Here is a 25,993-nt window from a genome sequence, read left to right as displayed (position 1 = left end):
ACCTGGGTGCGAGCACCCACATCCATCCATCCATCCATCATCCAATCCTACGTTGCCCCATGAGAAGCGTAGGAGCCCGGGGCTAGGCAGTTGGTCCTAGCATTTAAGATGAGAGTGGCATACATGGCCATAACCACCCTAACCAGCCAAAGACTCCAACCCAAGCTTTCTCATTGCCCACTTCACCACCTCAAAGGCTTTTGTCAAACCAACAAAAACAAAATACAGATCCCTTATCTTTCCAATATATTTTTTCTGAAGCTGTTGAACAATGAATATGGCATCGGTGGTCCCCCTGCCTGACATAAACTCGAACTGCTTTTCATCAATATTCACTCTTTCTCTAATCATCATTCATTCATTCATTGCCAGACGCCATGTATCCCAGACGGGGTGGCCAATGGCTTAGAGTTAATTGTTTTACAGGGAGGGGCACTAATCCTCCACCGACCCCACTACTTCTAAAACTCTCTCCATTACCTTCATTATCTGATCTAAAATCTTTATACAGTACCTCTATAATTTCCTCTTTCCAGGGCATCACTCTTCCCTTTGTACACATTTACAATTACACTCTTCAGCCAATCATCTGGGACAACACACTGATATATAATCATATTTATCAGGTCAATGACAAACCTCACCCCTATATTTCTTGAGGCCTTCAACATTTCGGCAGTCAACCCAGACACACCTACTGCCTTCGCCACCCGCATCCTGCCTATTGCCTCACTCACAGTAGCAGAATCAATCAAAGGCCAAGGGCCAAACACTGGATCTGATGGCTCCAAACCTTCCCTGTCCCAGTCAAGCTCCTCATTCAACAACCGACTATAATGCTCTCTCCATGCAACTTTAATATCCTTACTGTTCACCACTAGCCTTCCTTTATCATTCTTCAAACACTGCTCACCTACAATATCCCGATTATCCCTCATCAAGTTGTTTGCCACCTTATCTATCTATCTATCTATTGCCAGGTGCCTCAATCCCGTACGGGGTGGCCACAAACAAATCGCCTCCATGTCACCCTGTTCCAGGCCATTTCACTGCCCTGTTCCCAACTCACACCCCTCTCTCTCGTATACTTCTCCACCCCATCCCTCCATCTCATCCTCGGCCTCCCCTTCCCTCTCCCCCTCTCTACTTCACTCACATACACTCTCCTCATCAGTCTCTCACTCTCCATCCTCTCACATGGCCAAACCTCCAGTGTGTTCCTCCTAACGCTTGCTATCACATCCACATCCACAACACAATGCTCCTTTGTATCCTCATTTGTCAGCCTGTCTCTCCATGTGACTCCACAGGCTCCTCTTAAATAACTCATTTCCACTGCTCTCACTCTTTACTTGTGTCCTTCCAAAAACGTCCAAGCTTCACTTCCATACATTAGAGTTGGTATCACAATACTGTCATGTAGTAACTTTTTCACTTCCACGCTCACTTCCCTGTTTCTTATCACTACTTTCAAGGAACCATCAACCTTTCTTCCTTATTGTACCCTTTCAAGCACTTCACCCTCCAAACCTCCATCCTTACTCATCACACTACCCAAGTACTTAAATGTACTCACATTGTCCATTTCCTCACCATCCAACCTAACTGTACATTCACTGACTTCACCTCTCTCAAAGACCATCACTTTACTCTTCCCTACATTCACCTTTCGATTCCATTTCTTACACACTCACCCAAACTCATACACCAAGCCTTGCAGCTCCCCTTCGTTTTCACTCAACAACACAGTATCATCTGCAAACAACAGTACAGGGAGTTTCCAAACACTACCCTCTCTCACCAGGGCCACTCCAACATCCACTGCCCTACCTTGTACCTCTTTTATTACCCCATCCATAAGCAGATTGAACAACCATGGAGACATGACGCATCCCTGTTTCAACCCAACCTTTAAAGAGAAAAATTCACTCAGTTCACCACCCACACGCACTGCAGCCTTAGCACCATCATACATACTCTTCACAGCATTCAACAACTTCCCATCTACTCCATATATTCTTAACCCCTTCGTTACCATGTTTCTGTCCCCCGCGATCAGCTACCCCCCCCCTGCCAAACCGAATTTCCCCCACTCGTAGCTCTTTCATGGGGTAGTATTTATTTTATCATTACATCGTTTCTACTTGCTTTATATTATTTATTTTTGTATTGGTAAGTAGATATTGACCACGAGATGTGTTTATGATATGTTAAAATAATGTATATAATAATATTACATGTCTAACCAATTGATTTAGTAAACCTACAATATACAGATAAATATAGTAGATAGAGATATAAATAAATGAACAGAGAAGAGAATAATGATTATATTATTTACCTTGTAAGTATGAAGAAGATCCAAAGAATGAGGTAGGTGGCAGGCAGGTCAAAAGTAGGTGGGGATGGGGTGATGCGCTCCGAGGCAGACGCACTGAGACAGGTTGGTGTGGCAGGTGGCGCACCACGAGGCAGGTGCACCAGGTATGCTACAGTGCCTACTGGGAGTGCCAGGCCTGGTAGTGCTCCACTGAACACAGACCAGGCTGCTCAGGGCAGGCAGGGCAGTACTTTCTGGAAAACTTTGCCCTACCCTCTGTGTGACACACTCTGCACCGTTTTTGAGGCCTTTGTTTCTTCTCGGTGGCAGGTATGACCAGCAGACCATGGCAGACACCAGCCTCATCCACCTGCATCCCCTCCCCTCGCCTGGCCTTCTTCTTGTCCTTCTTCCTGGGAGATTATTTCTTTTCCTCATGCACCTCCACTAGTGCAGCATAACCAAGGGAGTATTCAGTGAGAAGTTCATGAATGACCAGTCGAATATAGTCCCCATACTCTATCCACTTTTTTTTGCTGATTGAGGTTCATAAAGATAGTCCGTGAGTTGAGGAGCATTCGAGCAATAATGTGTAGTCCTATTTTCTTGAACCAGGAATAGGACTTCCTGGTGGGGTCAGTTGGTTCAAGAAGCTGATCCACCAGATCAACTAAGCCCATTAGTTCATTGTAGCGCTGGATGGGACTTGGCTTCTTCACAAACTCTTGTCTTTCCCCCCCTCAGATGGTGAGTGTGTTCCACAAAGCCAGCCTCATATTTTGTAGTGATGAGACTGACGTACTTTGTGTCACGAAACTTGACGATGAGGGTCTTGTCCTTCCTGGCGAACAAGGCTTGTCCCTTCTGAAGGTTTTCATCCCTCACCATCTTGGGAACACCTCGGTTGGGATGGATTGTACCTGTCATGAGTGTGTCACGAGCTAACAGGTACTCAGCTAGGCGGAGGGAAGAGTATCAATTATCCAGTACAACGTGTCTTCCTTTATTGAGGAGGTCCATCATGAGGAAGACAGGGACTTGTTCAGACTTGGAAAGGGACTGTAGCTCCGGTTGTTCCAACATACGGTCGTACAGGCGAGGTGTGTAAAGGCAGAAATTCCAGGTGTACCCCCTGCTACAGGGTGAGCTAGGACATACAGAGAAAAGTTTGTGTCCAAACCGTTTCCTCTTTGTCTTTATGTACTGCCTAAAGTGTAAACGGCCCTTGTAGAGGATGAGAGACTCGTCACAGGCAAAGTTTTCTCCAGCAGAGAAATAGGAGGTGGTCTTTTCTTGTAATAATGAGAAAAATGTTGCAATCCTCGTCAAGGGTTTCCTGGGCTCTGCATCGTCAGGGTGGGAGTACCTAATGAACCTCTGTATCTGTGAGAACCGGTTTCTGCTCACGATGAAGGCATGATATATGGGAGGCCCCTTGCCAAGTAATGAGGTACTCCAATAATCAGAAATCTTGGGTAGTTTGGTCACTCCCATCAGCAATTGCAGGGCAATGAAAACATACATTTCATCCCGAGTCACATCACGCCACTTTCTGCCTAAAGATTTGGTCCTCTTGATGGCTGGGTTTTCTCTGAAAAATTTATTAGCCCTCTCATTGGTCCAAAGGCAGAGGGAGTCAACAATATCATGCGATAGAAACAGCTGGAAGCAGTCCATGGCCGACATGGTTTCTGCATCATGCTGTGCAATTATTCCTGGATGCACATCCTCAAAATCATCGGTGATATCAGGCAAGGGAGTGGGACGATGGTCAGCAAAGGGATTTACCAGGATGTTGAATGTGGGAGGTGCAGTTAGGTCGTGGAGTGGCAATGGTGAACCGGCTAAACTGATATCAGAATCAGTATCACTTTCCCCACTATTATTGCTCACCTCACTGTCATTCTTGGGCATGTACTCCTCATCAGAGTTGCTCACAGTTATGTCAGATTGTGTTTCATCGTCAGACACTTCTAAGTCACTATCGAAGTCGGATTCACTGTCGTAGAAAGCCATAGCACTGAAGTAAATCCAAAGGCACTGACACGTGTGGCTGCTTGAAAACCACTACGGCGTGCTCCAACACACTTTCCCACGGAACCACAACTCTTGCTAAGCTACCGAGAGTCCCCTTACCAAGAATTATTATCTGGCTATATTTTATCACATGTTATAGGGCATTATATATACCAGATTCAAAATATATAGGCTACAATGACCTATACAACATATTTCAGTCATTTTCATAAAACTAGCCCCATGGCAGGGGCATGGCAGGGGAGTGCGGCATCAATGGCAGAGTTGCCATATGTTATCACAAATGTGATCACAAAGCACAAAAACCGAGGAAGAAGAAGCCCAATAGGCCCCTATAATGATCGTGAGTACCCTAGTACTCACGATCATATTTGGTTCTGCTGCCAAAATTTCATTTTGAGTACAGGGGAACACATTCTGAAAATTCGGTAAAGAAGGGGTTAATACTTTTCACAATCCATGTCTATCCACCTTGTCATATGCTTTCTCCAAATCCATGAAAGCTGCATACAACTTCTTTCCCTTCTCTAGAAACTTTTCCACTAAAGATCTAAGAATGAATATCTGATTTACACACCTTAAATATCATATTTTTCCTATCCCCATGATTCAGGTTACCAAGTAAAAGTCTCCGTGACTCAGATTTCACCTTGTATACCTCTCTTCTAGCCCTACGCTTGGCAGCCAAGTATTCCTCCTTGCTACCACCCTTCTTCCATTCCCGGAAAAGCCTTCTTTTCTCCTTAATTGCAGCTTCTACGCTCTCATCCCAACACCAAGTTACTTTATGTCTTGGTGGGCCTCTTGTCCAACTGCATATTGCATCAGTAACTCTCAAGAGGTTGTTCTTGAGGGCTCTGTACTGTTCATTAACAACTCTCTCTCTCTCTCTCTCTCTCTCTCTCTTTTTTTTTTTTTTTTTTTTTTTTTTTTTTTTTAATAATGAATGGAGGAAGGAAAAACAAAGGAAAAAAAATGAGTCCATGTGCCTACAGGCATCCTCCATTCATAAAATATTTATAACAATTGGATTTAAAATCGAGAGGATTAAATGTGTGTGGGAAGCACCTCCCAGGAGGTGAATTCCAGAGAGTAGTAGTTCTGGGGATAAATGAATTTTGATAAGCTGAGGTTCTGCATTGTGGGGGAGACAGTGTGAGTTCATGGGTGCTCCCAGATGCCCGAGTATTTCGTGAGAAAATCTGAAGGGGAGGCACAATTGAAGCCAGTTCGTTAGAGCACTTATGGTAAGAATAATGATAAAATAGTGCTAAAGAAGCAACATCTCTACGTATTGATAACGGAGGAAGGTCCTGCATTATGGCAGGATTATTGATTAATCTAATGGCTTTATTTTGAATTTTGTCCAACTGCCTCAATGCAACCGCTCCACATCCACGGCTCCCTGTTCAGCCACCACTCTCCTCATCTCGCTATAGAAGGCATCCCTTACTGCTTGGTTTTTCAGCTTCTATATTTTCCTCCTGGATACATAAGTCCTCTTTTTCATCACTCGTTCTTTCAGCATCATGTCACAAATCACTAGTTTGCACTGTTGCACACACTCCTCGCTTCCTATAACTTTAACATCCCTAACTAACCTCCTATCAGCCCTCCTAACCAGAAAATAATCTATCTGACTGCTATTTCCCCTGGACTCATACATAATCAACCTACTCTCTCTTTTCCTAAAATGTGTGTTGCACACAATCATGTTCATTGCCTCCTCAAACTCGAGTATCCTTTATACCATATGCTCATCCCCCATGTACTCCTTCATAACCTTGAGCTGCTTCACCTACATGGCCATTTGTCCCCTCCCAAAACCACTATCTCATCATCCCCCATATCATCTACTACACGTGTTGTCATCCCAAAATCTATCCTTCTCTACCTCACCCAAGCCTGCCTGTGGAGCATATGCTGATATAATTGCAGTCATCATTCCACCGAACAAAATTTTCACTACCAATATCCTATCGCTTACTCTCATAACATTCATAACATATTCCACCCATTTCTCCACAACCAACACCCCCCACACCCCCATATCCATCTGTTCCCCCCCTGCTAAAACAACTTACAGTAGCAATCCTTCCCAACAATCTTTCTGGCTGATCCACCCCTGTACCGGACTTCCTGCAAACATGCCACATCCACCCACCTCCTACTGAATGCCTTAACGACTTCTCCTGCTCATTCCCTCAAACTTCCTACATTCCATGAACCTACTGTCATACTCCTGGGCAATTTAATATCCTCAGGCTTGCTTTGAAGCTTTTTCTTGTATTTAGTCATAGTCAGTATTAATAACGTGGGGTAGACATACCACAGGCCCCACCCACTGCACAGTCCCAGGTCCAGGCAATGGATCTGGGACCCCTAGCCTACCAGCTTACCAGTGGCTGCAGTAGTGGCCTTGGGGCACCCTGCCAGGACAGCTGCAGGGACACCCTCCAAGCACGGCATGGCACTGCAACTGCCCCGCCATTATACACCCACTGGTATGGCAGCCTCCTGGGGCGCTACTCCCAGATTCGGGCCCCTCTCAATTGGGTGGGAGCAGCAGCCTGAGATCCACAATGCCCTGTACCCTCTAGAACAGGTTTGAGCCCCATCTTGCCCCGGACCCATGATCTATGCTGGCGGAACCCCTGTCACGCCCCCCCCCCCCAAAAAAAAAGTCCACCACTAGGTAGCAGGGGCAAAGTTTTCTGGCAACATGCCCTTGCCGGCGTCAACCTCTGTAACATAATGGGATACGTTGTGTGATATGTACAGCGCACAGGGTGTAATGTATGAGATAATCAGAGGAAGAGTTTGGGAGAGTATGCTTTACCCACACTTACCCAAGATCTCTAAAGTATTATTTATCCACATTTTGTTCAACTATTTTTACTCTGAAACTCCTATATTAATTAATATAATTCACAGTAATATATTCACTGATGATATTTAGCATAATTGTTGCCCATGGCCACTACCACAATGTGCAGTAAAAGCATATGATGTACCGGTAAATAAATGCATCATATGACATACTACAATTCATCCTCTGGATAACCAGGATCACTATGTATGGAAATCCTTGTATGGTAAAAAATAAAATTACTACTGAGGGCGTCTCTTACATGGAAGAAGAACAGGTCTCCCTCATGTAATGTAATGACTGACCATTCTGCAATCAATCTCTTATACAATCTAAAGATTTTGGCACTAATTTTCATTGTTTAATTGCCATTTTTGATTATATGATTATTACAATTCCCAGCAAAGCCTCAGTGGGGACCAACATGCAAGCCTACATCACTTGTCTGTTCCAAGATGACCAACAATGTATATGTACGGAACCCTGTTTTGAGTCATCTAAGCAGGCCTGGCCTCTTGTGCCAACCCTTTGAGCTTAAGTCATACTCATGTGTGTCTCCTCTGATATCTTCTCCTGCCATGCATTGCATTACATTCTCATCTCTCACTTGTACTGCCATCTTTCACTCTCCCACTACCCTTCCTTCTTGCCATTCCTCAACTGATCTACTTGCTCTTGAAGATGATGAGTGAACACACTGGGATACTAACTGTCCCCCAGCCTTAGGAAGACGAATGACAATAACTTGGACCAGACAAAAACACAAAATAGGTGAGCAGGAAACTTGTTTTTACTCTTATAGTGTGTCGCTGACAATTACCAGGAATGTATCTCCACTGAATCCATGTTATAATCTGTTCAATTTAAGAATCATTACATGATTGGCTTTCCGGCAATGTAACCAAATCGTACAAAGAGGGAAACCTGCATAGTAGTTGTGCAGTGGTGCTCAGGAGATCAGTCTCTAATGGATTAACCCATACCATGCAGGGAAAAAAGAAAAAGAAAAAAAAAAAACTGATACCTGTCTACGCTGGACGATTTTGGATTTTTTTTCTTCAGGCTAAATTTGATTTAATTCATCAACATAAGATCCCTGGCACTAATTAAAGTAATCACTAAAGCCAGATAATTGGTTGAATTGAGTTAGGCTGGTGCCACTATACCTCTGAAATCTTCAAGGTTACTGAGAGAGCAGAGCAGCTGTGAGCTTGTGAACCAATTTTGGATTTTTTTTCCTGGCTAAATGGGCATACTGCATCAATATAAGATCCCTGGCACTAATAAATGTAACCACCGAAGCCAGAAAGTTGGTGGAATTGAGTCAGGTTGGTGCCACTGTACCCCTGAAACCTTCAAGGTTACTGAAAGAGAAGAGTGTCTGTGAGTTTGTGAACCAATTTTGGATTTTTTTTGAGGGGTAAATAGGCTTAATACTTCAAAATAAGATCCCTGGCACTAACAAAAGTAATCACCATGGCTAGAAAGTTGGTTGAATCGAGTCAGGTTGGTGCCACTCAACCTCTGAAATCTTCAGGTTACAGACAAAGCAGATCAGCAGTGGGCCTGTGAAGACTCACTCGCCTACTGTGCTCCTAAATCAGTGTTGTAAGCATAGCAGATAAATGTCTGAAGTTAGCGATATATGATATAACCTTCCATTTTACTTCACTTGCTTGCAATGACATCTCAATGCTGCAGGACGTAGATCTACATCACTAGCATTTTTGAGGGGGACGTACAGTAGATTTACATCGCCAGCGTGGTAAGGGTTAAGATGCCCACACCGTTAGTTTTCCCACTTCTTTTGCTCCTTTACATCTCTGTTTTGTCACTATCTTCCATTTGCTTTACTTTTACATAGTATGCTTTCATTTTGTTTTGTTTATAAAGGCTCCAACATGCTTGCATGTGTTGGCTTTGGTAATCTAATGGCAGCTCTCCATGCTGCTTGACTGCTGGCAGCTTCCCTTTTCAGCCCTTTATCCATGAGGTCACACTCTATGACCTCATCCCAGGTCTTCATCGGACTGTCTTTTGCAACCCTACCCCAATGTTTCATACCTCTCAATTTCTGCACCTAATTGTTATCCCTCATCCTCTCCACAAGCCCAAACCATCTCAATCTACCCCTCTTCATCACAACACCAATGCACCCCAGTCCCATCGTTCCTCTCAACTCTTCCATCATAAAGGCCTTGAATTTGCGGATGCACTGCACATCCACCAAATCACTGCCACTTCTGTGCATTTCTTCTTCCATTACTGCTCAGGTCTCACTACCATACAGCATTACACTCCTAACACATGCCGCATACAAAGATCCCTTAGCATGAGGGGAGAGCCCTCTCAATGTCAGGAGAAGCAACAGCTCCCTGAACTACTTCCAACCACTCCTCACTCTAGCCACAGAGCTAGCTCCAGCCCCACCTCCAGCACATAACATGTCTCCCAAGTAGCAAAATTCTTACACACACTCAAGAGAATCACCAACAAGTTCAATCCTTTCATGCCTGTCAATCTCCAAATGCTCTCCAACACACTGCACACACGAAATCAGCATTTTCACACAGTCTACCTCTAATACCACTGCATCTCTTATGCACCAACTTATCACAAATACTGAACAAAATGGAATTACTTCCCATGCCCCTGTGATATTTCAAACTGTACATGAACACTCTCCCTCCTCTTTGACAGTACTGCCACCAGCCCTAGATACCGTCACTTTACTTTTAGCTGCATTTACTCTCAAGCCCTTGTGCCTCATACCATCTCTCCACTTCCTAAATCTTTCCTTTGCTTCCCATTCATTCTCTGCAATCAACATGTCATCAGCATATATCTCTCATGGGTGTCCATTTCTGAAGTCACATGAGAGGGCTTCAAGCACCATGATAAACAACATGGGACTCAAGACTGACCCCTGATGCATGCCAACATTCACAGAAAACTCAATCACTCAAATCTCCATTTGCTCTCACCTGAGTGCAAGCATCCATGTAGATAGCCATAACGACTCTAACCAATCACTTTTTGATCCCAAACTTTCCCATTGCATACTTCACCACCTCCCTAGGGGCTGTCAAAGACCTTCTCCAAATCAACAAAAACAATGTACAGATACCTCCTCTTTCCTATATATTTTTCCTGAAGCTGTCCGAAAAAGAATGCAGCACCAGTGATCACTGCCCAACAAACCCAAACTGCATCTCATCAATATTCACTCTTTCCCTTATCATACTCTAGACCTCTCTCCATTACCTTCATTATCTGGTCAAAAAGATTTATGCCTCCACAATTCCCTTTTTCCAGAGCATCGCTCTTCCCCCTGTGCATATTTACAATCACACTCTTCAGTCAGCTGAGACAGCACTTTGATGTGTAATCCTATTTATTAAATCAGTAACTAACCCACTTCTACATCTCCTGAGGCCTTTAGCATTTCAGCAGTCAACCCAGACACACCTGCCACCTTCCCCACCTGCATCCTGCCTATTGCCTTACTCGCAATTGCAGAGTCAATCATAGGCCAAGGACCAAACACTGGATTCGCTAACTCCAAACCTTCCCTGTTCCAATAAAACTCCTTATTTGGCAACTAGTTATAGTGTTCCTTCCAGAAATCTTTAATATATTCACTGTCTACCATGCCTATCCTTCATCATTCTTCACACATTACTCACCTATGATACCCTTGTTTTCCCTGTTCATTTGATCTGCCACCTTAAATATTAAACTGTTCCTTTCAAAGCTATTTCACTAATCCAATAAAAGTCTCTGGCACTCAGATTTTACCCTGTATATCTCTTTTCTAGCCCCATCTTTTGGCAGCCAAGTATTCCTCTTTGTTATCACCCCTTTTCCACACCCAGAAAAGCCTTCTTTTCCCATTAACTGTAGCTTCTACACCCTCAACTCACCACTGTGTTACCTTAATGTCTTGGAGAACTCCTTGTCCATCCACACACTGAATCAGTAACTATCTGGATAGTGTTCTTGACAGCTCTGTACTCTTCATTAACACTTCTGTCAACAGCTCCCTGTTCAGCCACCACACTACTTATCTCAGTATACAAGGCATCCCTTGCTAGTTGGTTTTTTATCCATCCATCCATCCATCATCCAATCCTATGTTGCCCCATGAAAAGCATAAGTGCCCAGGGCTATGCAAATTGGTCCTGACATTTAAGATCAGAACTTCCATATTTTCCTCCTCCATGCACAGGTCCTCTTCTTCACCACCCAATCCTTGTGCACCATAGACTGTAGCACCAGTCAAACAGGGCAGTACCCCCAAGGTGAATGGAAAGCTAATGTCAGGGAGAGCTGGAGCTCAAGTTTCATCAGCCCTCGGGACTAGTTCCTGACTATCCCTTTTTGCTAAACTTTTTCAGTGTTTCAGTAACACAGAGAGTAGATCAGCATGCTCTCCAATACAGGTTTCTCTAACCGTCAACAATAAACTACATGTACATTACACACTACATTTCTTTTTCAAAATTTACAACAACAAAAAATTAAAATGGCTTCTATAGTAGTGGTATACGACTCTGAGGTTGTCATTATCGTACCCTGGCAACCTGCCATTCGAAAATGCGAACGATTTCGTATCATATTATGCACGGATCAAAATATTAGGCATGAATATATTATACACGAATATTATTATACATGAACATATTATACACGAATCACATGCGTCTCATACAATACACGAAATCAGACATACTTTTGAATGATACTTGCCAGGGTACGATAACAGCAACCTCAGAGTCGTGCGCTGCGACTATAGTAACCAAGCCTCGGAGTCCCCAGGGGGAGGGGGGACCATAAATGCCCCAACCTTCCACCCCTCTCCCAGTGATGACTCAATGAGCTGCCTGGAACGACTGTCTGACTCACTTCTTCATTTCTGCAACATTTGCAGCCTTTCCTCTAACTTTCTCTCTGTTGAGCACCACCTCTCCTCCACTAAACCTCACCTTATCTTCTTAACTGAGACCCAGGTGTCTGAGGCAACTGACAGCAAACCCTTTTCTTTATCCTCCTACTTTTTCTATACTCATTTCAAAGCCAAAGGTGGCTGTTGTGTATACATATGCAATGACTTATCTTTCTCTCATCTTCCTGAACTTGACTCTTCTGAATTCTCTGCCCTCTGGCTTCGGCTTTCCTGTCATTCTGTGACTAAATATATCTGCACTGGTTACTTATCTCTAATTCTACTGACTATGAAAAATTCTTCGACTATCTTACTTCTACAATGGAACACATCCTATCCATTTCTCCTTTCTCTCTGAAATCTCCATTTTAGGAGAATTCAATGTTCACCACCACATTTGGCTCTCCTCTCCTTTCACTGTTCCACTTGGTGAACAAGCCTACATCTTTTCTATCATTAATGACCTAGTGAAGCTTGTACAGCGCCCTACCCATATCCCTGACCGCCTTGGAGAGAGTTCAATATACTTGACTTCTTCCTTACAACCAATCCTTTGGCTAGTGCTTACACTGTTAATCTTTCCTCTAGGATCCTCCGATCACAAACTTATTACTTTGACATGTCCTATCGCTCCGGTACGGCCTGTGGACCCTCCTCTGGGTGTGCCAGGTGCATTACAGAGGTTATTCTCTTGGGCATGGAAGCATACATTCTTTTCTCACATGCTCTGAATAATGCAGAAAAGCCTTGGTTTAACCACACTTGTTCTAATGCTGTCCACAACAAGGAGAAGGCCTACAAAACGTACTGGAGCCAGCCCATCCCTGATTCATATCCTTATTATGTTTCTGCCCGGAATCGTGCTAAGTCTGTTTTTAACTCTGATAAAAATAATTTCATCCATACTAAATGCTCTCAACTCTCCAACTCAAATTCTTCCCGCTCCTTCTGGCACCTTGCCAGAAACTTTTCTAACAACTTTACCTCATCATCCTTCCTTCCTCTTTCCTACTCTGATGGTTCTGTAGTTATTTCTTCTACTGATAAAGCAGATCTCTTCACTCAGACTTTCTCCTCCAACTCCACCTTAGATGATTTTGGTGCTGTTCCTCCATCACTTCCCCCCTCTGATTTCCTCATGACTGACATTAATCTTCAACTGCCATATTTTCTGCCATTAATGGCCTCAATACTGTACTAACAAGGTATATGGGCCTGATGGGTCTCTCCTATTGTCCTCAAGAACTGCGAGTCTGTGCTTACACCCTGCCAAGGTAAACTCATTCGTCTTTGTCTATCAACTTGTACCTTCCCTTCTTGCTCGACGTTTGCTCTCATTCAGCCAGTCCCAAAGAAGGGTGACCATTCCCAGCCCTCTAACTATTGCCCAATTGCTTTAACATCTTGCATCTCAAAAGTTCTTAAGTCTATTCTTAACAGAAAAATTTTAAAGCATTTTTCCTATCACAACCTTCTTTCTGATCATCAGCATGGGTTCCGTCAGGGTCGCTCCACTGGCGATCTTCTCACCTACCTTTCAGACTCCTGGTCCTCCTCCTTTTGGGACTATGGAAAAAGCTTTGCCATTGCCCTTGACATCTCAAAGGCTTACAAACAAGTCTGGCATGAATCTTTAATTTCCAAACTGCCCTCTTATGGTTTCTATCCTTCTATCTGTGCCTTAACCTATAGCTTCCTTTCTGGTCGTTCTATAGCTGCTGTTGCAGATGGCCACTGTTCTTCTCCCTGATCTATCAACAGTGGTGTTCCTCAGGGCTCTTTTCCTCTTATTCATCAATGATCTAAGCTGTACATCTAACCTTATCCACTCATACGCTGATGATTCCACCCTTCACCTTTAAATTCAGTTCCCGCAATGTCCATCTCAGCAGTTACTTCAACAAACACAGGATGAAGCTATGGCACACCTAATGTCTGACTTGGCTCATATCTCTGACTGGGGAAAAAGTCTATCTATCTATCTATTGCCAGACGCCTCAATCCCGTTTGGGGTGGCCACAAACAAATCGCCTCCAAGTCGCCCTGTCCCCCGCCATTTCACTGCCCTGCTCCCAACTCACACCCCCCTCTCTCATATACCTCTCCACCCCATCCCTCCATCTCATCCTCGGCCTCCCCCTCCCTCTTCCCCCCTCCACCTCACTCACATAAACTCTCTTCGTCAGTCTTTCACCCTCCATCCTCTCCACATGGCCAAACCACCTCAGTATGTTTCTCATAACGCTTCCTATCACATCCACATCCACACCACAACGCTCCTTTATATCTTCATTCGTCAGCCTGTCTCTCCACGTGACTCCACAGGCTCCTCTTAAATAACTCATTTCCACTGCTCTCACTCTTGACTTCTGTCCTTCCAACAATGTCCAAGCTTCACTTCCATACGTTAGAGTTGGTATCACAATACTGTCATGTAGTAACTTTTTCACTTCCATGCTCACTTCCCTGTTTCTTATCACTACTTTCAAAGAACCAACAACCTTTCTTCCCTGCTGTACCCTTTCAAGCACTTCACCCTCCAAACCTCCATCCTTACTCATCACGCTACCCAAGTACTTAAACGTACTCACATTTTCCAATTCCTCATCATCCAACCTCGCTGTACATTCACTAACTTCACCTCTCTCAAAGACCATCACTTTACTCTTCCCTACATTCACCTTTAGATTCCGTTTCTTACACACTCTCCCAAACTCATCCACCAAGCCTTGCAGCTCCCCTTCGTCTTCACTCAACAACACAGTATCATCTGCAAACAACAGTACAGGGAGTTTCCAAACACTATCCTCTCTCACCAGGGCCACTCCAACATCCACTACCCTACCTTGTACCTCTTTTATTACCCCATCCATGTACAGATTGAACAACCATGGAGACATGACACATCCCTGTTTCAAACCAACTTTCAAAGAGAAAAATTCACTTAGTTCACCATCCACACGCACTGCAGCCTTCGCACCAACGTACATACTCTTGACAGCATTCAACAACTTCCCATCTACTCCATATATTCTTAACACTTTCCACAATCCTTGTCTATCCACCCTGTCATATGCTTTCTCCAAAAAAAAGTAATCTTGTTTTTAATGCATCAAACACTTAGTTCTTACACCTATCAATTCGACAAATTCTTCCACAGGAGTACTCACTAATGTTTAATAATAGCCAGCTCAATCTTGCATCATCCTTAAACATACTTGGGGTTTCATTTTCACAGGACTTATCTTGGAAAGATCACATTACATCTCTTGTGAAATCTGCTTCCAAGAGATTAGGTGTGCTAAGCAGACTCCGTTCCTTCTTTACCTCTGCACAGTTGTTGACACGGGTTTTATTCGTCCCTGTGTAGAGTACAACTCTCATGTGTGGGAAGGCTCCCCACATACAGCTCTTATCAAAAGGGTGGAGCCAAAGGCATTTTGTTTCATTAACTCTCCTCCTCTTAGTGGCTTCCTCAACCTCTGTCTCTTCACCACACTGTTGCGTCTTTATCTCTTTTCTATCACTACTTCAATAGTCACTGCTCCTCTGAAATGTCTGCTTGCATCCCTCCACCTCTACGATGGGCGTGCAGCACCCATCTAGCAACAAACTCTCATCCCATTTCTGTTCAACTCTCTAATGCAAGAGTTCACCATTACTCCCAGTCCTTCATTTATGCAACAAGTCAAAATTGGAACTGTCTCCCTCTGTCTGTATTTTGTACGTCCTATGATCTCCAGTCTTTCAAACGCAGTGTGTCCAGGGATCTTGAAATGAATGGATTTTGAATTTGGCTCTCTCTTGTATCTCTTTGCTTTTTCTTGGAACGGTTTGTGGGATCCTGGCCTTTGGTTCCTTCTTTCTTGCATTAAAAAAAAAAAAAAAAAAAGTAGTCTGTGTTGCTGCACACACTCCTCACTCCCTTTAACCCGTGGATTGTGAGCCACAGCTCAGGCTGGGTAGTGCTGCGTTGCAAGCCACAGCTCAGGCTGTGCTAGTCATGCATCATCGCTGACTACTCCACCCCTATGCAAACTTACGCATGGTGCTACGCAAAGACAGAGAAAGAGAGAGAGAGAGAGTTATTTCTTTTCACCAGATGATGCCCTGGATGTTTATCTTCAAGTTTATAATAAACAACAACAATTTTTTTTGTTTTTTAAATTCATTTTTTCACTACTCCCCTACGCAAACTTACCTATGGCCCTACGCAAAGATGGAGAGTGAGAGATTTTTTCTTTACCAGATGATGCCCTGGATGTTTATCTTCAAGTTTATAATAAACAAAAACTATTAAAAAAAAAAAATCCTTCATTTTTTGCACACCACAGGGTGGGATAAAAAAAGGTAATTGCCCAATCCATGGGTTAAAGTTAACATCCCTCACAAACCCCCTATCAGCCCTCTTGACCAGGAAATAGTCAATCTGACTACAGTGCTCACCATCCACTCACTTGATGTAGTGCTGCTCTCTGGTGTCTGTCCTTTCCTTTCCTCCTTTTTTTCTTTCCTCTTCTGTCGTTCTTCACTTCATTCTTTTCTCGTTCTTCTGTCTACAGGTGACTTTACACTCCCTCTCCTATCTATCTTTCCTTCATTCTTTCCTCTTCCTTCTGCCTATGGGTGACTCTACACTGAGTGACAAGCCAAATGGTTTCATATACACCAGGAAACCATTTACTATGCTGGGTGGTAACCATATAACCAAATTCTGGTGCTTGGTGGTTTAGTGGGTAATTACTGCGCTCTAATCGGATTATGCCCATGAAGGTTTATATCCAAGGGGTGGTTAGAGTTGATTACTCATGTAATGCCACTCAGGGAAGAGTGGGGCTGGTCAATCTCATCTTCAATGTCAGGACCAATCGCCTAGCCCCGGGCTCCTATGCTCCTCATGGGGCAGTGTAGGATTGGATGATGGATGGATGGATGGACTACTATTTCCCCCAGACTTGTATGTAATCAACCTACTCTCTCTTTTACTGAAATGCATGTTGCACACAATCATGTTCACTGCCTCCCCAAATTCGAGTATCCTTTCCCATTCCACAATCTTCATACCATACGTGCATCCCCCATATACCCCTTCGTATCCTTGAGCTGCTTCACCCACATAACCATTTAAGTCCCCTCCAAAAACCACAATCTCATCATCCCCCATACTACTTACCACACTCATCAAGTCATCTCAATATTAATCTTTTTCTGCATCATCAAGGGCAGTCTGTGCAGTATCATCATCATCATCATCATCAGCCGTTGAGGTCCACTGCAGGACCGGCTTATCCCTACCGAAGCAGGGACAATACAGCCAATGTATCTCTACCCAGTGGCTTAGGCTGTCTGGTAGAGACTGTATGTAGGGTAAGAAGTGCTTGTGAGTGTGATTATAGTGTTGTAGTAGCTTTGGATGTGTGTGTAGTCTGTGAACCAAGTGTAATCAGCCCGCCTTAAGCCGACTGGGTGCAAGCATAGTAGTAAGCGACACTGGTTCAACCACAGCACCCCTTGTGTCCGCCAAAGTAGCAAGTGGCTTGGTGAATGCTTTCCCAAAGTTTTTACAACTCCGGTGGGAGGCGAACTCGCGCTCACCAGCGTGCGAAATGCACACTCTACCACCGTACCACAGAGGCTCCTGTGTAGTATACATCAATATACAGTAAAAGTCCAATATTTCGGCATCCAATTCCCCGGCAAATCTGACATTTCGGCAGTTTTGAGAAATAGTCCCATTTACGAAAATCTCCGATCGTTCGGCAGATTCTCCAATTTTTTTCGTTAGTCTTGAAATTCTCCATGAGGCTCGCCAGCTAGCTACCCGCCTTTACCCGCCTTAGTGAGTGAAATAGTGAAAGTGATGGAACGAGTCTACCACTGCCAAGAAGCTCAGAGGCTAGCTCTTTCTCCTATAGCATAAAGAGAGGACAAACATGTAGTGAGTCTAGCATGGGAAAGAGAATCTGTTTCGCCATTCTTCCGAGTTGTTGCCGTGCTGCTGCCGACTTCTCTTGATTCTTCTGTGTGCTTTGTGAACTTCGTACCGAAATACCTCTGAAATTACTATTCGAGTGTGCTGTAAGCACCGTAACATCAGACAGGAGCTTTGTAACACCTGAGTGGACCAGCCTTGTGTTGTGAACAGTATAAACACCTGCGTGCTTTGAAAATGGCCTCCACGTGTGGAAAGTTAACTAGTGTTAGCAAGAAGCGTACACATAAGATGTGGACTTCTTCCAGCAGTAGCAGACTCCAATCAACCCCTTCTATTGTACATATGTAAATAAGGAACCTACTATAAGTTTAGGTAAGTGCATGTGAACTTGTAGGCCTACTGTACCATTACATTTATATACAGTATGTTCACTAATTTCTTTATTTTTCATATTCATGTACAGTACACCCTCATTATCGACAGGGGATAGGTACCTAAGATACCCGTCGATGCCTAAAACCGTCGATTACGATTTTCGTCTGGTCAGGTACCCTTTATTTATATATTTTAATATCCCTTCAATCACTCGTATGTAATATGGAGTTTAGTTTTAGTGTTTCTTAGAAATAAATTAGTTAGGCAATTGAAAAACTGAATATCATAATAAAACTACTTATATTAAGTAAAGAATTATGGAAAAAATAGCATAATCTCTGATGTTGATGCATAGTGGTCGTACACTGGACCTCAACTTGTAATGGCTGCTGTATCATCACTTCTCTCTCCACTTACACCTCACTTCATCTAAAAATAAAAGGCGAAACCAGCAGTTGTAGCCATCCATATGTTTACATAACCGAGTGTGTAAAAAAAAAAAAAAAAAACGAAAGCAGCAGTGGTGGTCATTCATACGTTCTAATAACTGAGAGTGTGGGGCAGGTGTTACGTTAGATCAGCTGTTCGCACCGATCTTCACAACACACGCCAGTGCTGCTAGCTCATACCAGAGAGACCACGCTCTCCTATTTACTTTCATTCTCAAGAGCTTCCTTTCATTCTTGATATTCCATTTCTCCCAGACCTAAATTTTCACGACTGTATGGCAGTTTATGCTATCAAAGATGAATCTTAGCCTAGCTTTCGCTAGGATCTTCTTTTAGGAAAATTCAACTCTCCTTATTTTCGTATATTTCATATTTAATCTCTGCCTAACTTTTGCAAGAAATATCCTTTATTGACAAAAAATCCAACTCGTCTTTAACATTATAACAAATGATACAGGAGCATGGGTTTTATCATATGTCCTTCTGCATTACCACACAACAGCACAGACACACGATCTTTTGCTGCTTTAAAGCCTGGCGCACTTTTCTCCTTCTTCGAAATGTACGTTCTTTTAGGCATTTTCTTCCACCACAGGCGTGTTTCGTCCGCATTAAACACTTGTTCATGCCTGTACCCTTTCTCCCTTATAAGTTCAGCAAAGTCACGTGGGTACGATTCTCCTGCTATCTGATCTGCTGAAGCTGCTACACCAGTCATCCTAATGTTATGTGGGCCATACCTTTTCTTAAAATTCTCGAACCAGCCCTTGCTGGCTGCAAATTTCTTTTGCCTAGAAGCACCAACATTACTAGGCCTATCACCATCGTCATTACTTTCATCACCATCATCACTATTTTCACCTGCCTCACTTTCATCACCATTATCTTCACCAACACCACTGCTTTCACCAGCAAACCGAGCGTAGAGTTGTTTTGCTTTTGTTTCAGATGAACTGGGAGTCTAGCGGCACGATGTCGACAGTTTAAGTCCTCAATCCAAATATTCAGTGCCTTTTCCACCTTCACCAAGGCATCATCTCTCACATGCATCGTTACTTTAGCCGATCCTGGTGTGCACGAAGCCAGAGCATCTTTAATGTCTTTTTCTCTCCATTTTATGCCACGAACACTGGACTCATTCATGCCATACTCGCGACCAACCACTGCATAGCTCATTCCACTTCTAAGTTTTTGTAATATTTCGTTCTTTACTTCCAAGGTAAGTACTTTCCTTGCTCTCTTAGCTGCCTTATTTCCAGTTGGAGTGTTACAAGGGCGCTTCGGAGCCTTGATGATCGCGAAAGCACGATAGATGTGGCCGAACACGATATGAGAACAACAGACAAACGTGTACTGATGCTGTTGTTTGTTGGGTCGGCGGGAACATGCTGCAAGCAGCCAGAGACACCTGGCAGGATGGCGCGCAAACTTGCTAGGAGGTGCCAATACAATTCTTTATTTTTTAATTTTTTTAATAATAATAATTTAACTCCCAGGAGACAAAAAAACCGTCGATAATCAAATCCGTCAATAAAAAAAACATCGATAATGAGGGTGTACTGTATAGTACTGTATTCATTACAGTATTGTACAGTATCAAACAGTATACAGTACTCTCTCCAAACACATTTGTAATGATATGAGTAATGATGATAGTGTTCACCGAAACATATAAGGTACTGAGTGGGTAGGGTTTTCGATAATTCGGCAATTTTGATATTTCGGCACTTGCCTGGTCCCATAGATGCCGAAAAATCGGACTTCTACTGTAAATGAAATTATGAGTTTACAGAACAAAATTTTCACCTGTATAATCTTTTCATTCAACCTCATTAGATTCATGACACATTCCACCCATGTTTCCCCAATCAGCACATCCATGCCATACCCATCTACATTTCCCTGCCAAAATAGCTTGTACCTACGGTCCCTCCCGGCAATCACTCTCGTTGATCGGCAGCTTTACCCACCTTCCTGTACACAATCAACATCCACCCACCTTCTACTCATAGCCTCTACTACTTCCCCCACTCTGCCTTTCAAACTACCCACAATCCTGGCTCTGAACCCCTTAGGTGATTTAATTTCCTCAGGCTTGCTTTAGCTTCTTCACACTCTTCTATGAGAAAAGTTTTTAGGTGACTGCTGCAAACCATCAAATATGCTTTTGTAGTGAGGTGTTAGAGTTCAATCAGCAAGTGAGGTGCAGTGAAGTGAAATAACCACCAGCTTACATAACGTGGATTTTTTTTTTTTTTTCTGGTGGTAAGAAGCAAGTGAAGTGCAGTGAAGTGAAATAACTTCCAGATTAGGTGAGCTGGAAACTTGTTTTCAGATTTAGTTGGATGAGTGATCCTTGGCCAAAAACATGTCAATAGAAAACATATTATAAGTGACATGATATATGAGCGACTGTGATGCGATGGATGTTTTTCAAATGCATCTTTATCATAAAATGAGGGCATTTGTGGATTTGGAGGATTTTGACAAAGTACCCAGGGAGGTGATGATGCAGACAATGAAAAACCTTGGGCCTGAAGGATGGTTAGTCAGAGTGGTTATGACAATGTACAGGGGTAGAGTAGTTGGGAATGAAGGGGGTCTGAGTGATGAATTTTCCATGAACACTGGTGTGCATCAGGGGTCAGTTTTAAGCCAATTATTTTTTACTACGGTGCTTGATGCTCTCTTGTGTGGCTTCAGAACTGGACTCCCACAGAGGTGTATGCTGATGACTTTATGTTGATCCAGAGAATGAGTGGGTAGCAGAAAAAAGAGTTGGGAAGTGGAGAGGTGGAACAGGTCACAGTCACTACTCGCTATACGTTGATTCGGTATACGATAATTCGCTACAACAATAACAGAAAAGTTCCATCCCAAAATCCGATTTGCGATGAATTTCCCGCTATAATGATATTTCTCTCGGAAAATTTCGTACGAAGCACCAGGCACACACAAGGCGACAGTCGCTTGTCTCAGGCAAGATGGCGGCCCCAGGGTGCAGAGCATTGTTTTGGTTCAGTTGCGGTCCTGCCACCCCTTCAAAACCCTGTTTTTTCCACTCATTCACATGTGCCCCCCTGCTATTGTCACCTCTCAGCCAAGCATTGTGCTGCATTAGGCCTATACATCATGTAGCGCCAGGCCAACGTTACGCAAGTGTGACTGTTGTGTTGTTGCGACAATTTACTGTACGTGAGTAACGCCGCCTGTATTGGTGTGATGGTATTTGTTTTGGTCCTGGAGATGACTTGGACCAACACAGGAAGTGATTAGGGAGGGTTGTCATTTTTGTTTCAGTCTTGGGTAGGTGACTTTGGGATGTTGAGTTGAAGTAAACCCCCTTTTATAATGTGTTTCAAACTCCCGATTTACGATAAAATTGTTATACTGTACATTAAGGTATGACCTGACATAACCCCATCGTATAATGAGTAGTGACTGTAAAAAGGTTTCAGAGTAAATGCAGATAAAACAAAAATTATGATATCCTATGAAGGTGTCTTAACTGTCAATGCAGAAGGATTGTGGCCAGGTGAAGTCTGCCATAAAGGTATGGGAATCAACTACATTTTGTGCAGTGTTTGAGGTATGCGGATGCTTAAGAGAACATAGTGATATGAGATCATCATTATCATCAACCTCTGGATCTCCTTTCCCACCCTAGGGCAGGGTGAGGGATAGCAAACTCCAGACAGCCCAAGTCTGTCCAATGCAATGAGACATGTTCCATTCACTCATCATTCAAGTCCCCAAAATCCTGGCCCTATCTGATAGACCAAAAAATTTTCATCACATTCTGTAGCTTCACATAACAATATAATGTTGACTCTGGGTGTGCAGTATGTAATGGAGAGCATACAGAAGCAGAGAGGTCAGAATTAATCTTGCTGGTGAATCTCTCAAGTGTGTGGAGGAGCTTTATTATTTGGGGGAGCACGGTATTTGCTGGAGGTGGGGCTGGAATTAGCTCAACAGCAAAGGTATGGAGTGGTTGGAATAACTTTAGCGAGTTGTTGCCTCTCCTGACATTATGAAGGTTTTTGTATGCAGCATGTGTATGGAATATATTGCAGTACAGTAGTGAGACTTGGGCAGTGGAGGAGGAGGATATTTGTAAGCTCAAACATACTGACATGAGAATGATCAGATGGATGTGTATTGTGTCCTTGAATGAGATGCCTTGGGGGGATTAAGACTGAACGAAGAGTTGTGAGAAAGGATGGGACTTGGATGTATTAGTTTCGTCATAAGAGAGGTAGATAAAGATGGACTGGGCATGTGGAGAGGATGGACCAATGGGTGTGAAGAGTAAGTGATGTGAATGTTGAGGGAAGAGCTGCTAGAGGGAGCCTGAAGATGATATGAAGTCATACAATATGTCCTCAGGAAAAAAGGGCTGAATAGAGAGGCTGTTAGAGATCAAGCACCATGGAATGCTACCATTAGGAGATCAAGGCCGATGAATGCAAGCATGGAGTCTATAAATGAAATGAAATTAATAATTACACACAGTGAAAGCTCACACAAATCATGCATCCTACTCTCACCTCCTGTCCAGCTGTTGTCTCTGGAGTCGGTCAGTGGACTGGTTGCGCTGTGTTTGAGCTGAGTGGTTGCCTGATGGTCGTTGCCAGGTGGTGGTCCTATTAATGTGATCAATGTAGAAAATTCGACCATGGCTGTCTATTCGTGCTTCCCAATCTGTGAAAAGTGATAATTTAAATGACATACAAATACACGATAAAAATAAAGACTACAGCTTGCATATTAGCTTAAAAAGAAGTCTAGTCACTAATGCCTCCAATGACAAAACAAGCAGGTTAAAAACGGAGTTACTGTATGCCAACCCTTTAACTGCTGCACTAATGTATCTTAGTTACTATCTAATGAATCCTACTTGGCTGAAGAAAGCTCCAGAATTTTTAGAATCCTTAAAGACTGGGGTGCCAGAATGGGACACTTTCATAGGGCGACACAGTAATAACCAGGCAACTCTGCTGATCAGTTATATAAATGTTGCTCAACTGCCTCCCCATTCCCCAGAAGGGGAACAGCTGATTAAAGGAAAAGGGTAACATCAGACCACAGTCCATTGGGTGACATGTTTGAGTTATGGTACACGGGAGGGCTGCAAGTCTAAAAAGACAGGCTCTGATGCCTATGTCCACAGCTGGAAACCACACACACACACACACACACACACACACACACACACACACACAGAGCCGGAGAGAGCAGACGTCCCAGCCATCGCTGCTAACCTTGAGTAGTTTCAGGAATTTTGTCTGTCCTGTCTCCTAAGGTCTTGCTTTAAACTCAAAAAAATGAAAGTTAATAGACTACCAAAAATGTAAAGATTTACTGACTAGATTGTACATGAATGTTTGTAGGTTTTTTTCGGTAACAGCTGTTTTGGTATTTAACCAACATCAAACATGGCCGAAAATATAAACAATGAGGGACTGGAATTTCAAGGATTTGATGCTAATACCAATGTCATGGACCTGGTTAAAACATTAATTATGAGGATTAGTGAACTCGAAAAGAAAGTAGAGAAACTAGTGATAAAGGATGTGTCAGTAAATACGGAAACCACCATACAGAGTCTGATCCAGTCCAATGAAACAGCCAATGAAGAAATTAGGAATTTGAAGCGGGAAAATGTTGAACTGAGGAGGAAACTAGAAGAGAGTACTAATAAAATGGAGAAGGTGAGTAATGTGTTAGAAGAACATAAGGCAAAGTGGGCACACGTAGAAGAAGAACAGAAAGAAGTGGCCAGCTTAAGAGAGATCATCCAGGAAGAAAGGGAAATGAACAAGAAAGAAATGGAAGAAAATGTAGTGAAAATACTGAAGAAAAAAGAGAAAATAGTGAGAGAAACTGTAGAAAGGAACAGATGTGTTGTAGTATTTGGAAACAGGGAAGAGGAAGAAAAGGTTAGGTTCGTAAGACTCGAGAGAGACACGAACATGGTGAGAGGAATATTAGGCAAAATTGACCCCGAAGGAGACAAGTGGGTAAAAGAAATTGAGGAAGTAAGGAGGACAGGGCCTTACAAGAAAGGGGAAACAAGACCAATGAGAGTCAAGTTTACATCAGAAAGTGTAATAAATGAGATACTTAAAGTGACCTGGAAATTAAGCAAACAGGCGGGGATGGAAAATATTATAATAAGAAAAGATCTGAATGAAGAAGAAAGAGAAGTTTTAAAATCATTAAAGGAAGAAGTAAAGGAAAAAAATGATAAGAGGACAGAGGAAGAATGTAATATTTTTTTTTGGAGAGTATTGGATATGAAAGTAAGGAAATGGTATTTAAGGAAATAGAAGTGAAGGAAACTAAGGGGGATGGTTGTGAAAGATCAGAAGTTGAGGAAGTGGTACGGACAGAGAGTAGGAGAGAAGAGAGTATTAATAATGTCAAAAATAATTTGAAGGTGATATATACTAATGTTGATGGTTTCATATCGACAAGGATCGAAATTAATGATTTCTTAAGAGAACATGAACCTGATGTCATGTGCTTTGTAGAGACCAAATTAAGAGAAGATATTGATGTTCATTTGGGAGATGGTAAATACAAACTGTGGAGAAAAGACAGAAAAGAAAAAAAGGGAGGAGTGATGATAGCAGTGAAGAACAACATAAATGTAGATACTGTGGAAATGGGAGAAGGCAGGGCTGAAGTGATATATATGAAATTAGAAACTGGAGAGAATGTTAAGAGAGATATGGTGGTAGTGTATGTTCCCCCAAAGACGAGAGCATGGATGGATGACGAATACCATGAGATGTTGTCAGATATGGCTAGCTACTTGCAAAAAATAATTGAGAAAAGCAATAACATAATTTTGGTGGGTGACTTTAATTGTAAAGAGGTGAACTGGGAGGAATGGTACTCAGGGGGCGGCGAGGATTCGTGGGGCACTATGTTATTAAATATAATAATGAATAATGTGATGACGTAATGGGTCAAAGAAGAGACACGGTTTCGAGGTGAGGACACACCAGCAAGGTTATATTTACTGTTCACCAAGGAACCCGATGTAATAGAATCA

The 25,993-nt window shown here is 42.9% G+C and overlaps 1 protein-coding gene across 1 annotated transcript in view; it reads right to left on the bottom strand.

The window, feature by feature from the left end:
* Positions 1–23,272: 23,272 nt before the first annotated feature.
* LOC145415053 (uncharacterized) overlaps positions 23,273–25,993 on the bottom strand; it is a 680,222-nt gene continuing 677,501 nt past the window's right edge. The window contains 2 exon segments of the mRNA XM_080284468.1: positions 23,273–23,342; positions 23,481–23,634. Of these exon segments, the coding sequence (XP_080140594.1) occupies positions 23,273–23,342; positions 23,481–23,634 (224 nt within the window).

This window comes from Coenobita brevimanus, chromosome 101 (genome assembly GCF_032717465.1).
Source record: "Coenobita brevimanus isolate Jiangsu-jjx chromosome 101, ASM3271746v2, whole genome shotgun sequence".
In the NCBI taxonomy this organism is placed as follows: domain Eukaryota; kingdom Metazoa; phylum Arthropoda; class Malacostraca; order Decapoda; family Coenobitidae; genus Coenobita; species Coenobita brevimanus.
Note: the sequence above shows the minus strand (reverse complement) of the source record. Positions and strands in the feature narration are given on the sequence as shown.